This window comes from Carcharodon carcharias, chromosome 8 (assembly GCF_017639515.1).
Source record: "Carcharodon carcharias isolate sCarCar2 chromosome 8, sCarCar2.pri, whole genome shotgun sequence".
Lineage (NCBI taxonomy): Eukaryota > Metazoa > Chordata > Chondrichthyes > Lamniformes > Lamnidae > Carcharodon > Carcharodon carcharias.
Window position 1 is genome coordinate 136,816,263 of NC_054474.1, and position 17,077 is coordinate 136,833,339.

The following is a 17,077-nucleotide window of genomic DNA, read 5'->3' on the forward strand; positions in this document are numbered from 1 at the left end:
TATTTTCTGCGTATCCCAACAGTTAGGTTGAATACGATCTGACGCATTTCCTGGCTGGGTGTAATTGTGTTCATTTAATGCTGAAAGCTAATGGATTTAATTACTTTGTCATTAAATTTTAAAGCAAAATTAGCCTCGTATTGCCTTGAGAATACATAACCTTGCCTCACATGCTATTTATATCTAATCATTACTTACATTCATGAAGGATTCTATTACAATGTGAGGTCTCCCAATGGATATTTTGAATCATTCCTGCGTTAAATACATGTCCTGCATTTCTAGAGAGCTCGCGGTCGATTCCATATCTAAGTTAGGAATGGCTACTGGTTTTTATTTAGACAGGACATAGAGGGCTATACAGTGCACCTGCAAGTCCCACAATTACGTACTGACCTTTCTCCTGCCATGGAAACTTTCCTTGACTTCCTGAATGCTCCATGATCCTGGTGCTTGTCATGTTGCCAAATCAGAGAAGCAAAAAAAAATGCTTACAAAAAATTATGTGTAGTTTCCCAGGTGGCATAGCGAGTGTATCCAGTGAGTAACTGAGCCAGCAATGCCCTACATCCAATCGCTGGTGTGTGTCAAGTTCATTGATCTCACCTGGGCAGTGGTTGGGTTACTGCAATTTTATTTTTTATTCATTCATGGAATGTGGGTGTCGCTGGCTAAGACAACATTTATTGCCTATCTCTAATTTCCCTTGAGAACTGAGTGGCTTGCTAGTCCATTTCAGAGGGCATTTAAGAGTCAACCACATTGCTGTGGGTCTGGAGTCATATGTAGGCCAGACCAGGTAAGGATGGCAGATTTCCTTCCCTAAAGGACATTAGTGAACCAGATGGGTTTTTACGACAATCGACAATGGTTTCATGGTTATCATTAGACTCTCAATTTTAAAAATTGAATTCAAATTTCACTATCTGCCATGATGGGATTTGAACCTGGGTCCCGGAAGCATTACCCTAGGTATCTGGATTACTAGTCCAGCAGAAAACCCTGGAGACATATTCCCTTTCTCTCCCCTAACAGGGTCAATTGAGAGATTCTTATTTTCTGCATATCCCATCAGTTAGCCCGAATAAGATCTGATGTGTTCCCTGCTGGGTGTAATTGTGTTCATTTAATGCTCGGATTAGGGATGGAAATTCTTTCGAAAGCTTCAAATTGATAATGCAGTGACTTCTGGAAGCACATGGGTCAAAATCTCAGAACTTCCTTACCAACAGCACTGTGGGTACACCTACACCACATGGACTGCAACGGTTCAAGAAGGCAGCTCACCACCATTTTCTCAAGGGCACCTAGTGATGGGCAATAAATGCTGACCTAGCCAGTGAAGCCCACTGAATGAATATTAAAAAAATGTGGGCGCACATGTGGCAACAGCTGGATCAGTTTTGAGTTTGGTGCCCTAAATATTCAAATAATTTCCTGACACAGTGTCAGGGCTCATGTGTACAATATCCATGCTGACAAGTCACCAGATACCTTCAGATACCTTTGGAACTGTACCCCAGTGTGGACCCAACATCTTTTGCAGAGGGAAAGAAAGCAAGGGAGAAGTAGAAAATATATGTGTGTAGTATCCACAAGACATCTATTATTGGTAACCAGTCACTCCACTACATTAATTGCAAAGGAACGGAAGAGACCAGATTAAATTTATACACAATGTACTGGGTATCTTGAGTCTCAGAGCAATTAAGAGAAACAGAGTATGACTAAGATCACAACATAAATTTACTAATCCATATTGCAGGCAGAAAAGCGGAATTTAATTTATGACCCTACATTGTACATCATCACATTCTCTTAAATCCCTTCCATAAGGCTTTCTTTGGCAATTGTACAAAAAATGTTACAGCAAGTGGGAGTGCCATAGAATGCTTTATATGAGGTCTCTATAAGTGGAGTCTTAAACCTATGCACTGGAGCAACACATATCCTTTAATCTGGCATGAATAAGGATTCAGATTGGAAATTGTGATATTAACTCTCTCAGATCCAGACTTCATTTAGACCCTTTGAAGTGTAAATGGAAGAAGATGTACTGGGAACGAATGGGAAACAAATAATGTAGCTGGAGTAATATCCTTCAGAGGTCCAGGTTTATTTGAGAATCAAATGAGACAGAGCAGATCTTGACGCGCAACCTCTCGATGAATGAAAAGCATCTTTATATTGTTATAGGTTTGCTTTTCAATAGAAAGGAACCATCAAAGTATTGAGGGATTTTAATTGCCAATGATGGGATACCAGTTAATATGTTTGAGTAAGGTTTGTTTGTCCATGATTTTAACTGTTATTAATAAATTTAAAATAAATAGGTTAATCCTGTTAAAATAGTGGACATGGGAATTTGATACAGACGCATGAAGCATTCATATGATATCTCAAAGCACAACTTTCTGGCTATAATGTTTAATAAACCTCAGCGAGGATCTTGCCTTGTACAATATTGTAAAATGGACGATAGTCAGTTAGCAGCTTGTTTCACATGTCCATTGATATTTGCTTCCATTAAAATCAAATTAAATAAAAATTACCACTGGTGTAAAATGGGCTGCTGACTTGTTGTTATCCGTTTTAGATTCTGTACAATGTCCTATCTATATGGTGAAAAATAATCCTGAATCAGACAGGAGTCTGTCTTGGGATTGGGAACTATTCTTCCTACTCCTGTCAATGGGAATGTATAAGCTTGTGGACAGCATGGTGATAACAGCACATTAGGTACTAGGTAGCAGAGAATCCCTGCTTCCTTTTTGTCCTTCCCTAACTGCATTCCACAGAAAACCTGATCTTAGTAATACTACGCAGTGGAGATGCCAGAAATCTCCTTGTTGTGAGGAGAAGAAGAAAAACCTGATGAGTTATTGTTGAACTATTGCTGTATGCTTCATCGTGGCTGGATCAAGAGAACAGTTGGCAGAGAATGTGGCTGGAGATCACTTGTCAGTGTTCTTGGTTTCTCAGCACATGGCTCACAGAGATCTAAACAGTGTGAGAAATGGGGGCAAGGTGTTGGTTCGTGGTTGATTCTGGCAATTGAGCATTGCAATTATTAGTGCAGTAATTCATATTTGTCACAGCAATGTTCCATATGGAGATCTGAACTTGAGCAGAGGACAAGAAAAGGCTAAGTTTTCTCACAGGGAAGAAGAGGAAATAGTAGATACCCTACTGTCAAAGTAATATTTATGCTTTGGAAAAGGTTCACAGAAGAACAACAGAGATGGTTCTGCTTACTTAGTGCTCTAATTTATGAGGAGAGATTCACAGTTGAACTTTTTTCACTGTAGAAAAGAAGATTGAGGAAAACCTGTTCTGTTCTTTAAGCTGCTGAAGGCTACAGTTACTAAAGATGTGAGTGGCTATATCAATTTGCCTGCAAATGTGGAATTAGCACAAAATTAGGAAACCTCAAACAATATTGGAAAATGTTTGTTTAAACTTCTCTCCATGTAGTGAACATGTGAAGCAAGAACCTCAGTACAAGCATTGCAAAAAGCATGGGACAAATATCTGTTAGGAATGGATTAAAAACTCTGGTGGTAAACATAGCCAATAATGACTGAATGCTCCCTGAACCATGGTATTTCTGATGCTATGGTGAATATTTATCAGAATTTCAACATGATATTTCATAGGAACATATAGAAACCAATGTTGATGAATGGAGCAGTGAAAATAAGTCAAAAATCTGGAGCTGCACTTAACTATGTCAGAAGATATGAGACCTTCTGAAATATGAAATACATTAGGCACAATGAGGTTATTACACATGTTCTATTGAAGGAGAACTTGATCTCTTGTTAAGCTACCTGAGATATCTGTTATGTGAAAAGTGTCTACTAAATTTAAGTTTTTTCTGCTGCTTTTCTTCACAGAAGAAACATGGATTCAGCTATTTCTGAATTACATAAAACTGATTTTCTATCATCTATCACCCTTGGGTATGACTTTGAGGTGAATTTAGAGGTGGTGGTGTTCCCATGCATCTGCTGCTTTTGACCTTCCAGGTCATAGGTTTAACTGGCTTTTCTGAAGAAGCATTAATGACTTTCTGCCCCATAGGTAGCACACAATATAGCCAAGGAACGACCGTAGTAGAGGGAACGGATATTTGAGCTGGTGGTTGGAATGAAGATCATGTTTTATGTAACACCACACTTTTCTTCAAGACCAATTATAATATGATTTTTGGTAGTTTGTAAATCTTATCAACTGACAAGAACGTTATCTTGATCTCATTTTTAAAATGAGTGTTCAGTATTTAAGAAAAGTAGAAATGTCTTGTCTTATAATAAAATACAGACCAATGAGGCCACATGCGGAATGTATCCGATAACTAAGCCAGTAAAGCTGAGAACATCAGCACAACCCAGAGAATGATTTACAACCTTCTACTCATTCCCAATCAATCTTTGACCCTCCCATACTGAGAATTTGTAGTACAGTTCTTTAAGAGACGCATTCCATAACCCTTCGTTTCTTGAATATCACAGCACATTGACAGTTTTATCCAACAACAGATTGCAAGGATATAATATACAACTATCAAATGCATACCATGTCATGGTATCTTATTATTGTAACAAGTAGAAGTGACTAAAATATTACTAAAGGTTTCATACAAGCATTTAGTTCTCCATTGCCTTGTTGGATGTGTTTTTACAGTTATGGTTAGCGCTTATGATGGCTGTTCTGTCAGGTGGGCATGTAAGAGGGACTTCCATAGTCTGTCACCTCAGCCAATATGCCTCCAGATTCTGTGGAAGGATTATGGAGTGAAGTTCAAAAACATTGATATATCTTCACCTGCTTAACTGTAAACAATCAAAACAAATCTGTCTTTTCCAGTCAATGAAAATAATAAGCAAGGCAAGAGTTGGCGTTTCTGCCAATGAAAGGTGACAATCATGTAGTGAAAGCGCTTACCTCACATGATTTAATGCAGTGAATCATTTCAGGGTGTGGGTACCAGTTAAGTCCCGCTGTACAAACAATATTCTGTGAAGAGAAAATAAAGCCAGAGTTGTCATAATTGCACTCAAATGAAGTTTGCTATCTGTTGTGGCGTCTGCCTTGATTATCCGAATATCTGCTGGTTGCTTTGTACATGGTGATTTACTGTACCAGTCTGTAGAGGAAAACAAGGTCACATGGATTTCTCAATGTCATGGTGATTCACCAACCAAACAAGGTTTAAGTGATGATTTGCTAAAGGCCTTTCACTTATGTCTTCCCCATGAGATACAGCACCATGTTAGCAGTCCCTGCCAGTCATAATTGAAGGTACATTTAATAGCTTGGTATGTGAGGTACTATCATTAATATCTCAACAGGTCAAAATGTTGAATGTTAGAATTAAGTGTAGAATAGTAGTTACTTGGGAGTGATTACAAAGCATCGATCTCACCAGAGGCTTCAAGATGGTTTTACATTGACAACATTGGACAGCCGGAAGTGAACTTAATGGGAAGAATTTTCCTGTCAGCGAGCGGGAGTGGGGCCCACTTGCCGACACGTAAAATGATGTGTGGTGACGTCAGGCGGGCGTCCTGATGTTACCGCGCGTCACTTAGATTGCCAGTTTGGCGGGCGTGCAGCGGGTGCGGCTACATGCCTGCCGAACTGTTAAAGGTCTATTAAGGTCATTAACAAAGTAATTAAAGTTGTTAAGAATGCTGCCCGTCCAACCTTAAGGTTGGCGGGCAGGTAATGAGCCCAAGCAGCCTGAGCATTTTTCATTAAACCTCATCCATCGGTGGGATGAGGTTTCATGAGGGGTTTCTTATTTAAAAGAAAAATTTTTGAAAAAATTAATGGACATGTCCCAGCTCATGTGACAGTTTCAGATGAGGGGACATGTCTTTAAAAAATGTTTTCTCCTTTATTAAATATTCCAAAACTTAAACTGTTCTCCCTGAGGCACTACTATGCCTCAGGAAGATTTCTGCACTTTTTCGCTTGCATGTACGAAAGAGTGCAGACCCCGATTCAGGGAATCCCCGACTCAGGGACTCCCCTCCCAACCACCAACCCCCCCCCCCACCATTTGCACAGGGAATGCTCAGCGCTTCCAGGCGAACGCCACGCTGGGTGGGCCTTAATTGGCCCACCTATGTAAAATGGCGGCGCGGCCCTGACCGGGGGCGCCGATCGGGCTCGCGCCCACCCCCTGCACAACCCACCGCAATGGGGGGAAAGTTTTTCCCAATGTTTCTAAGGGAGCTCGGCAAGAAATGATTATAAGGCAGTCATCCTTTATTCCATGAAAAATGCTGTACTTATGTTCATTAGCTGAGCTCCTGAAATTAGACTTATTAATCTCTGTTTTGTGATAAATAATGTATGTTTTATTTTTTTTATCAGTTTGGGGTCTGCAGTTAGTGGAGAAAATCTATAGTGAATAATTTGCATTATATTAAGAAATACACTGACCCTCTAGAATTTTACCTGCTTATCTGACACCCTTAATTGTCTCTTGCTGTTAAATCTGCTGCTGTAAAATGGTTTAGAAAATTTCACATGATGATTAATGTAATAGGCTGTCATATCGGACCCTTTTCCAGTTGTTCTTAAGTGGATACTGCTTTCATGAACACTGTCCTGTATGTTCCTTTTTCAGCTTAAGGTTTATCTCGACATACCATTACTTCATTGGTGTGTGATATTATTACAGCAACTAAAGCTTGGCTGTTTTAATTCTATTCCTTTCACAAGCAGAAGTTGTTTGGAAAACATGCTTTTGTACAAGATGTCACCTCTTTTAAGATTCTGCTGCCTCACACCTTCAGAGATCATTCATTAGCTAATGTTGTGAATTGCACAAGATGGTATCAATTTCCTCCATTAGCACAGAAATGCTAGTTAGTGTCCACAAGATGTACCATCAAACTGAACCATTGACTGACCAAACCCTGAATAAAGCTTATTTCAGCACACATCTCTTCCAAGAGTTGAATGAAAATCAGGGTTTCTTGGTGTTTAAAAGTTCAGCATTTCACAGCAGTGATGAATTATGTGCTGCACAAGCATTTTTTATGCCCTTTGCATTTTTTTTAGAAATGAGAAGTAATTTCCATCTTTAAAAATCCCATTTTCAATAGCTGATCAAATTCCCTTACTTTGGAAGTAAGAGTTTGAAGAAGTATTTGATTAGGCCTGGTATCAGACACATGGCTTGGGATGTATGCTATCATGTGCCCAGTCCCATTAAGGCAAGCAGTATGTAAACTTCATGCTACCTGCTCACTGACATGATTATAGTGTGGAGCCCAGCACAAAGCATGCTGCTGGCTGGCTGTATTGCTCAGCAGGGGGACCGGCAGTGTACATGGCTAGCATGATGTAAAACTAGCCTGTCCCTCTTACTGGGAAGGTGCGCTTGGGTTACAGTAGCATCGGAACAGCACCAGGAAGGCTTTGGTTGAAGGAAGAGTAGCAGAACAGAATGAAGGCTCCCAGGTACTCAGAGGTGGTGCTGGCGGCCTTAGTAAGTTCAGCGACCACATGCTCCTGATCAAGGTCAGTGAATACATCTTCAACCAGCAACCTTTCACGATACTCAACGTATCACATCCCATCAGCAAACAGGGCTCATGCTTGACATTCAGATGCTCTACCTCACCCTCATGGACCTCCCAATGCTGTCTGTCTCACACCCATTTCTCACAGCTTCCACATATCTCCAGCAATTTAAACATGACAGGTCCATCACCCAAACATATTGCAAAACACTCATTGACATTCACGGGGTGGGGGGGGGCGGGTGGGGAGGGAGGGTGGGGTGGTGGCATAGTGCTTTGTCGCTGGATTGGCATTCCAGAGACCCAAGGTAATGTACTGGGCACCTGGGTTGGAATCCAACCACGGCACATGGTGAAATCTGAATTCAATAAAAACCTGGAATTAAAAGCCTGATGATGAACAGGAAACCACTGTCCATTGTTGTAAAAACCCATATGGTTCACTAATTTCCTTTAGGGAAGGAAATCTTACCTGGTCTGGCCTACATATGACTCCAGACCCACAGATTGACTCTTAAAATGCCCTCTGACAAGGGCAATTAGGGATGTGCAATAAATGCTGGCCTAGCCAGCAATGTTCACATCCCATGAATGAATTTTAAAAAAAACTCTTGCAGGACAAGGTCATACGTAGCATAAGGCAGCAGCAGTAAGCCAACAGAGAACAGGCAGGCGGGCATCTCCTTGGCCCTATGGAGGAGAAGGTGCTCTCATGGGGCCAGCTGTGATTGAGGCCACTGCATCCTCCATCACTGTGAACATTCAGAATGACATTATGTTTGTAGCCCTTCTCAAATCCCACTTTAACCTCATCCTGCTCTCTGCATGAAGTGCAAGATGCAGATAGTGTGGCCATGGACCTCCTGCTTTCCATCCCATCCCCATCAGCAATGATATTGTGAGCATTATTGCAAGGCCCATTTATTGCCCATCCCTAATTTCCCTTGTCAATGGTGAGCCATTTTTTTGAACCACTTCTGTCCATCTGGTGCAGGTACACCCACTTTGTCATTAGGAAGGGAGTTCCAGGATTTTGACCCAGTGACACTGAAGAAATGATGATGTAGTTCCAATTCAGGATGGTGCGTGGCTTGGAAGGGGAACTTGCCGGTGATTGTGTTCCCATGCGTCTGCTGCCCTTGTCCTTCTAGGTAATAGAGATGGTGAGTTTGGAAGGTGCTATTGAAGGAAGTCTGATGAGTTGCTGCAGTACATCATGTATATGGTACACATTGCTGCCATTGTGTGCCGGTGGTTGGGGTGTTGATCAAGCGGGCTGCTTTATCCCAAACGGACAGTACCCTGATGAACTTTAATAGTGTTAACCCTTTGTGATTGCAATACATCTCCCCGTTGATATGTGGGAGCCACAGTGCCAAGTGTATGCAGTCAATAGCACCCTGCAACACTGAAAATCCCACTAGCCTGACAAAGCACATGCTCACTCCAGGCCTCTCTCCTGGGAATGACATGTGGCTTACTGAATAAATTGAATTGATGTCAGTTTGTGTATGAAGACCCTGAACACAAGGTTGGTCGATGATAACATGTAATCTGAAATTTAGTTCCCTCAAATCTCCATTTTAAGAGAAAATATTTAACAAATTTTAAATGACTACAAACTGGTGGTGACTATCTGCTCCACTTATGAAGAAGTTGGCTGCAGAAACCTCCTCCTTAATGTGATCTTAGCAGTTTTTTTTTCAATTCTTTCATGGGATATGGGTGTTGCTAGCAAGGCCAGCATTTGTTGCTCATGCCAAATTGCCCTTGAACTGAGTGGCTTGCTGGGCCATTTCAGAGGGCAGTTAAGAGTCAACCACATTGCTGTGGGGCTGGAGTCATGTGTAGGTCAGATCAGGTAAGGACAGCAGATTTTCTTCCCAAAAGGGCATTAGTGAACCAGACAGGCTTTTATGACAATCAATGACAGTTTCACGGTCACCGTTACTGACATCTTATTAATAAAAATTAAGTTTCACCTGCCATGGTTAAGTCTGAACCCAGAGCATCTGGGCTTCTGGATTACTGGTCCAGTGACTTTACCACTACGCCACCAACACCCACATCCCCAAAAGTACCTCACACCTACTTTCAGGGAACTTACTGGCCAGGATTTTACGCCCCCACCCTGCAGTGTGTCTCCACCCCTATCCCCCGCTCCTCCCCTCCCCCCACCCCCCAGCGGATCCAGCAAGCCAGTTAAAACTCCATTCAGTTCGGCAGGACCGTAATATCTTATTGGGTGGGAGGAGCTGTAAAATCCTGGCCATTGTTCCCATTTGAAACCCACTGTGGTTCTTCCCTATTCGAATTTTTAAAGGCTTTGCGTGTTGAAGTATCAAACTTGGAAATCACCCAACATTGTAGTGAGCAGTAATTGCAAGACCTTATTTCTATTTAAAATATACTAAAATGCAGCTTTTTTTTCAAAGAATTCCTATTTCATCAAGGGATGGCGTAATTGGAGATTAGTAGAAAGTCTGTACCTTCTTAAAACACTGATGTAAATCGCTGAAGGACTTAAGGTCAATAAGAGAAATGGGTTCCAAAACAGTCCTTAGGGGGAGCCCTGGACCAGAAGGAGAGTTCATTGTCAATCAAGTTTATTATCTTCTAGCCTGCAGCGCATGCTTGAGATGGGGCATTACAGCATAATAACAGAAGCAAAGGATTTTCAGTAACATCTGTATTGTAGAATCATTGCCCTGTTCAAGGAAACAAATGCTTCTATAAACTCACTGTCTGTGCTTCACAGTTCAACAAGTGGGATTAACTACAGCACTAGTCAGCTAGTCAGTAAGGAAATACAGAAATCCAGCAATTTATGCATAAATTGGTGACACAAATGCAGGAATGGTCTTGACATTAGATTCAATTATGATGAGCTCCTTTTCACACGAGTTGCTTCAAATGCCTTTCATATGCAGCCTTATGTATCATTAAAATTGAGGTTGTAACACAAGTGGGCAGTAAAATCTTCCAAACTTATTCATTATTTTTATTATTTATAATTTTTTAAAAATACATGGGATATGGTGGTGATGGGAAGGCCAGCACTTATTGCCGATCCCTAATTGCCCTTGAAAATGATCAAGTGGCCTGCTATGTCATTTCAGAGGGTACTTAAGAGTTAAACGCATTGCTGTGGGTCTGGAGTCACAAAAAGACAAGACCAAATAAAGAGAGCAGATTTCCTTCCCTAAAGGATATTAGTGAAGCAGCTGGGTTTTTCCAACAGTCTAATAGGTTCATGTCCACTATTGCTGATACTAGCTTTTTTACTCCTGATTTATTTAATGAATTGATTTTAAATTTCCTAACTGCCATGATGGGATTTGGTATATTTTGTTCCCTGTCTGTATACAAGAGTTTCATATTATGTAGCCAAAAGGCTACCGCAACACAATTACTTTCTTTCTCCTTGACTGATACGTGTAAAAGACTTGCCAAGTATGGTTATTAAGCTGGTGGACACTCTTGTTCTGTTAACGTGTTCACTATCATGCTTGCACAGGATCAATTCATTTTGGGGTTTCTGATGTCTTGCATGATGGGGAAGAGAGGAAAACGGTTTGTACTGCAGCCTGCTTACATATGCCTTCTCAATGTTTATTGACAAATGTCGAGTGAAGGGACATTTCCGGAATCCCTCACATCTCATGGTTTCTAGGTCAAGTGATTTGGCGCAGTGCACCAACTCATAAACTATACCTTAAAGTGCATGCTGTCCGAGTACCACAATCCTGCATAGAATGTATGAGGGAACAATAATTTTACTTTCTGAATGATAGCAAACAACTTGCTGCAACTAACTTGCCCAAGTGAACACACAAAGTCAGAAACTGTAAAAATTGACATCTGTCACAACTAGAACCTGACTATTGGATCAATGATTGGTTTCTGCGGTTTGATGGCACCAGACAAGAAAAGGTAACCTTCAATTTTTGCCTATTTTCTATTATCTATTTTATTAACTACACTTTTGCAATTTGCTAACAGGTTTCCCAACAATGAATGAAGCATCTTCTGTCATTGCATTGCAGGTCTTTCATTATAGATCAAATAATAAACCTGTGCTTTGCTTATCTACAATCTATAATGTATGAAAAGTTCTTTTTACCATGTATTGTACTTTAAAAGTCTCTGTACCACAAAACATCAGCTTTGTTATTAAGTTCTTGACGATCTAAACAAAAAAACCACCACTATTCAGTTGCTTCAGAAACTTCTATACCTACCTCCTCCAGTTATATGTATATGTATGTCTGCATATATCTGTGTGCATGTATATCTGTACATATACATCACAACCTAGATCTCTCTCTCTTGCGTTTCTAGATATAGATATATCTCTATATATCTAGTAATCTAACTAATGCCTGAGATCGTAAAAGTGTATTATCCACATTTTTTCAAGAATCCTCCCTAAACCCACATTACTGTCACTTTATCCCATTACTTCAATTATCTGCCAATAATGTAAGTTTGCATAATTGGGATGCATTGTATTTTGTCAAAAAAAAAGCAGGTAACTCGAGTGAGTTTGGTAGATGTGTCTGCAGAAAATGTAGACAGCACTCGTTGGTTAATTCCATTTGCCAGATGATCCAGTCAAACATGCTTATTTATTTATTTAGCAAACACAAATCCCCGAAGCCAAGTGACAGCCTCCTTGTTTGCTGTGTTTAAGGTGATTAGTCCACCACTTAGTCTTAGAGAGGACAATCCTCGGTAATGTGCAACATTGTTTGTGTCTCTCCACAAATACCTAAGGGGCTTATGCTGAGGCCTCAGCAGTGGAAGTTGACTGTACAGAGGCCCTAGTTGTCCTAAACTTATTTAGCAAGGACCACTCTCACCACGATAGTTCAAAGCCTGCCATTTGACAGAAGAGGTTTGTTACAAGGGACTTATTAGTGACTTCCTGTGTTTCCCATTCCTTGATCCCAAAGGATGCCTGTTGGTGGATCTTGCTCAGAAAGATTGCTTCATATGAGGCACTGAGATGGAAGGCGGGTTGAACAGATCATCATGGAGTGGTAAGTGAAGAGCAGCATGGATGGTTTTAACCAGCTTATTGGTTTTCATCAGTCAGCGGATGTTTGTGAGGACAGGAAGACAGGGGAGCAGTGTTTCGCAAAGGGTTCTAGTTATGATGCACATTGTTATGTCCAACTGAGTGTCCACAAGATGCGTCTGTGTGTGATAACCTTTTCCAAATGGACGCACAGTACACTGCTGCAGAGCATGATAGGGCAAATGTTGTGTTGTGATGAGATCTGTTGTGCTACCCAAGCTCCATCCTTCTGCACTCTGGACCAGACTCTTAATGAAAATGTTACAAAATTGACAGACTACTGCAGCACATGGCAACTCATGCTGAATCCCTCCAAAACCACATCCAGTGCATTCCACCTCCACAATGCCAATGCCAAAAAACAATTGCATATCTACATGGATGGCCAGAGACTAAAGCATAACCCCAACCCAACATATTTGGGAATGACTCTTATTAGGACCTTATGCTTCCGAGAACATCTGAAGAAAACAGCAGCAAAAGTCAAAACCAGAAAAAATCTACTAACCAAATTTACTGGATCTATATGGGCACTGCTGTCACAACATTCCAGAATCAAACCTGCTGAAACCCTACTTCTCACAGAAGCCTGAGTGGGATTCAACCTAATGCAGAGTGAAGATTTGTTCTGCTGTACCCACTAGACCATATAACCTGCTGGTATGTTCACAACAATGCTTTTCCCATTGTCTTGGATATAGCTCACTGTGCATTATTTTCATGTTATCACTTGAGGCCCATTGAAAGGGGTCAAGTCTACCAGACTCTTGGACCAAATTATCTTTTGGTTTTACCCCTTCTCCCAGTGGTTGCCAGTGTTGTAAAAGCTGGCATTGTCATGTTGACAGCTCTTCGTAAGACACTTTCCACCATTTATTATACACAGAGGAGTCAGCAATGCCACCAGCAATGCAATTACTTTATTGCATCCACTTGGCAGTATTTTTTTTTATTTTAAACTATCAGGAAGTATAATTCTTTGTTAAAGTTTGCACTAAAATTTGCAATAAAAGCGTCAGCTTCTACAATGTGAACACTGTCCAATATGTTGGGCTTGCTGACCAAGAATTGTGCTGCTTGAAAATTAGGCAAAATCATTTCACAAAAAGCAGTTTGATTAACATTATTTTCAACCAACCTTTGCCTTTGGAGGACTCATCCAGTACTTCACATCATCTGAGGTCATGTTGCTAGGTAAAATGACAGTGTCATTTTGATGTGACAAACAGGAAGGAGTACATTCTGCACCTGAAAGGAACCAAACAATGGTTTTTAATGAGAACCTACTTATTTCTTTGCTATCCTGATTTCTGTATTTTTCTTCCTGTAATTTTGTGGATGCTTTTCAAATACAAGTCTGGGAGATAGGAGCAACATTCATTGAAATATTGTTAAAATAAATTGGTGTAAGATTGTGCTTTCCTATATTAGCATACTAATGGCTTAACATCTGACAGCTATTTTAACAAAGATTCTAACTTGTGTATTTTTAGCAGTCTCATGCATTTGTGAAAATGCTAGCAAGAGGCTTTTCTTACAGGCACAAATGTACACATATGTGAACATCATATGTTGCAATGTTCACTGAAAAGCTTCTTTGAGTGAGCACAGTGAAAGACTTCATCAGGAAGAATTACAGTTGGAACGCTAAAATACTTTCATCTTCAGATGGTATATTTCTGGTCAAAGTATAACAAGGTAGTCATGCTGAAAAGGAGTCCAAGCATTTTTATGTGGAACTACGAATAATGGTTGACTTAGTAGGTTATATGTAGGCTAACTATAGCTCAACAGGGGCATGTTCTCAGGTGGTTCCTATTAAATTGCTCCCTATTTAAAACTCTGCACCTTATCTGGCATGACTACCTTGCGGGGATGACTGAGTTCAATTATATCCGACAACTGAATTAGCATCGACAGAGAAACAGTTATTAACCTCAGCACGCTGATTCAGCTGTGCTTGCCAATTAATCACCTTCGCATAATCCGACTCAGTAACTTGTTCAGCCAGTGCCCCTGATGATGTATTCAACAAAAGTGTATAGAAGAATATTCTTTCATAATTCTTTCTAATTTTTGTTTTGAAATAGTTATAGGCTCTCTCTATTTCAATTTAAGAGCTCCCAGTAGATACTCTAATTGGATAAGATGGCTGCACCATGCTCTGCATTCCAATCTTATAGAGTTTGCAACCCAAGCCTTCAACATGGTCAGCTTGTGATGGACATTGTGGCCAATGCAAAGCAGCTGTGCTAACTTAAGTAGAGTGTGTGTTAGTGAACTTTGCTTGTCATTGTATCTGTTGAACTCTACTCTTCCATATCACCGAGCTCAGTCATACTAAGAAATCTTGACCTGAAAAGATGTCATTAATTTAATTCTAATAATAAAATTTAAAAAAAAAACAAAAGGAGAAATGAAAATGAGAGAAAATGGAATTTTAATTCTTTGACTTCTAAAATAAGTACAGGTAATGACACTTTCTCAATCAATGCTTGAATGCGATAGGTATTTTGGTGCATTATGCATATTTTATTGTAAAAATAATTTTAAAAATGCATAACTTTTGGATTCGTTAATTATGTTCTGCCTAAAGCAACATCTGTAATAAATTTCTGCAAGGCAGACTGTTGCAGTGGAATTCCTTCACGTACTGACAACACGTACTACATTCCATGGATCCCAGCAGTTCCATAATTGATGGGGCAAAGATATTTAAGCACTATGGATAGCTCCACAATTCCTAACTCACACACTGATCTATCTGTCTGTCTGTCTGTCTCTCTCTTTTTCTTTCTCTCTCCTCCTTTCTCCTTAACTAATCAGACATCAGTCATGCCTGGATAAACAGCAGAGACAGGGTTGCCCTCAAACTCACCACTGTATTTTGTACTAATTAATTTTAAACCTTTAGAGAGTATGTACTCCACTGGCTTAAGTATCGAATGATCAAGGCAGCTCCATTGGGGCTGAGTGTTTAACAGAGCAGGGTGCCATTTATTTCAGGATTTACAGGTTGCACAGTGTCTTTTTCTTAAACAAACCAGAGGTCTGTCAAGCCCTTTTTTATATCGCACCCACTGTACAGGCAGAGCTGAAGAGCAGGCAATCAATGGACAGATTCACTCGTCGGAGAGCATAGAGGGCCATGGCTGCATTTGCAGCAGTAGAATGCAATTATCCAAATGCTAGGAAATTAGATTTCACATGTTGAAGCTAATTTTTTTTTAAATGAGGTTTTGATCTATAATGAAAGGTTATTCCAAGGTCGGGATGTGGAAGGTCATGTTATGAGCTGGCCAAAGGTCAGCATAGTAACTTTGTACTCAAGCCCTTGCATGCTCATTGTGGGAGGTATGTTGTGGAGATAGGTAATTATAAAGTTCCAATAAGCCAGATTGGCATTCACTGACACCTTCATACCTTTTCTCACTCAAATAATATTTTAACGGCAGAGGCAGGCACTGACATTAAGCCCTGCTTATGATGATTGGAATTCCTCAGGCCTTGTTTTAATTTTTTTTAAATAATAAATTTTATGCAACTTGACATTAAACTCAATGGTAATTCTAACCATTCCTGTTGCACTTAAAACCTTCAAACTCAGCCCTGACCTCTCTGTACTCAGACTGTTTTTTTCTAAAACAACGTTTCATCAGAAAATTACTGGTTGACAGGTTTTCAATTTTCTTAAATTGGGTCAAAGGTTTATTTGGAAAGGAATGCTACAACTTTAATACGTGGCACAGAACAGGAAATCTGGAGAGAAAACTTTTGTTTACAATTACTAAGGCTTGATTTTTTTTCCACATAGTGTACTCTGTAATAATGCAAAGTTTCTGGAGATTATTTTTGAAATCAAATAAAATATATGATACAAATAGGAGTAAAATTTCAGCAATTGTTTTTTCCCATATTGAGGCAGGTCTAGGTGTAGTGATGCAAAAATGTTATCTGAGAAACACTGTGAATAATGCCGAATGCATGCCAGTTGTAAGACTAATGGATCAGTGTCCTCTTTCATACTGGGCTGCAGTTAAATTCACATCAGGTATCAAACCTTACTTTCTCTTCAATCCACTCTCCCTGCATTGTCCCTGCCTGATAAGGTAGGTTAATGTCCTCAGCTCTGTATACAAACTACTATAGGGAAGATCAGCCCAAGATAATTTGTGTCTTGACCTTTTTTTTGTTTCCTCTCTTTTCCCAGTGGAAAGCATCCCTGCTTCCCAATGGAAAGTATTTGGTCTCCTTATTTCTGCTTGATGACTTAACAAGATTTGGAAATCTGTTATATGAGAAATTGCAAGCACAAACTAATATTCTACCTACATCTATGCTGTGGCAATGCTAATGTGCTTTGCCATTATGCCACCTCAGCCTTTTTAATGATAGAAAACCAAGAATTGTGATCTTAGTAAAGCTATTCAGCATAATAAATTAGGAATAAATTTCG

The 17,077-nt window shown here is 40.0% G+C and overlaps 1 protein-coding gene across 1 annotated transcript in view; it reads right to left on the reverse strand.

Annotated features, from left to right (window-relative positions):
• Positions 1-17,077, reverse strand: part of pappaa (pregnancy-associated plasma protein A, pappalysin 1a) — a 310,054-nt gene that overhangs the window by 66,529 nt on the left and 226,448 nt on the right. Inside the window, exons 19-20 of the mRNA XM_041194444.1 lie at positions 13,760-13,869; positions 4,948-5,019 (exon numbers count right to left, since the gene is read on the reverse strand). Coding sequence (XP_041050378.1) covers positions 4,948-5,019; positions 13,760-13,869 — 182 coding nt within the window. The remainder of the gene's footprint in view (positions 1-4,947; positions 5,020-13,759; positions 13,870-17,077) is intronic.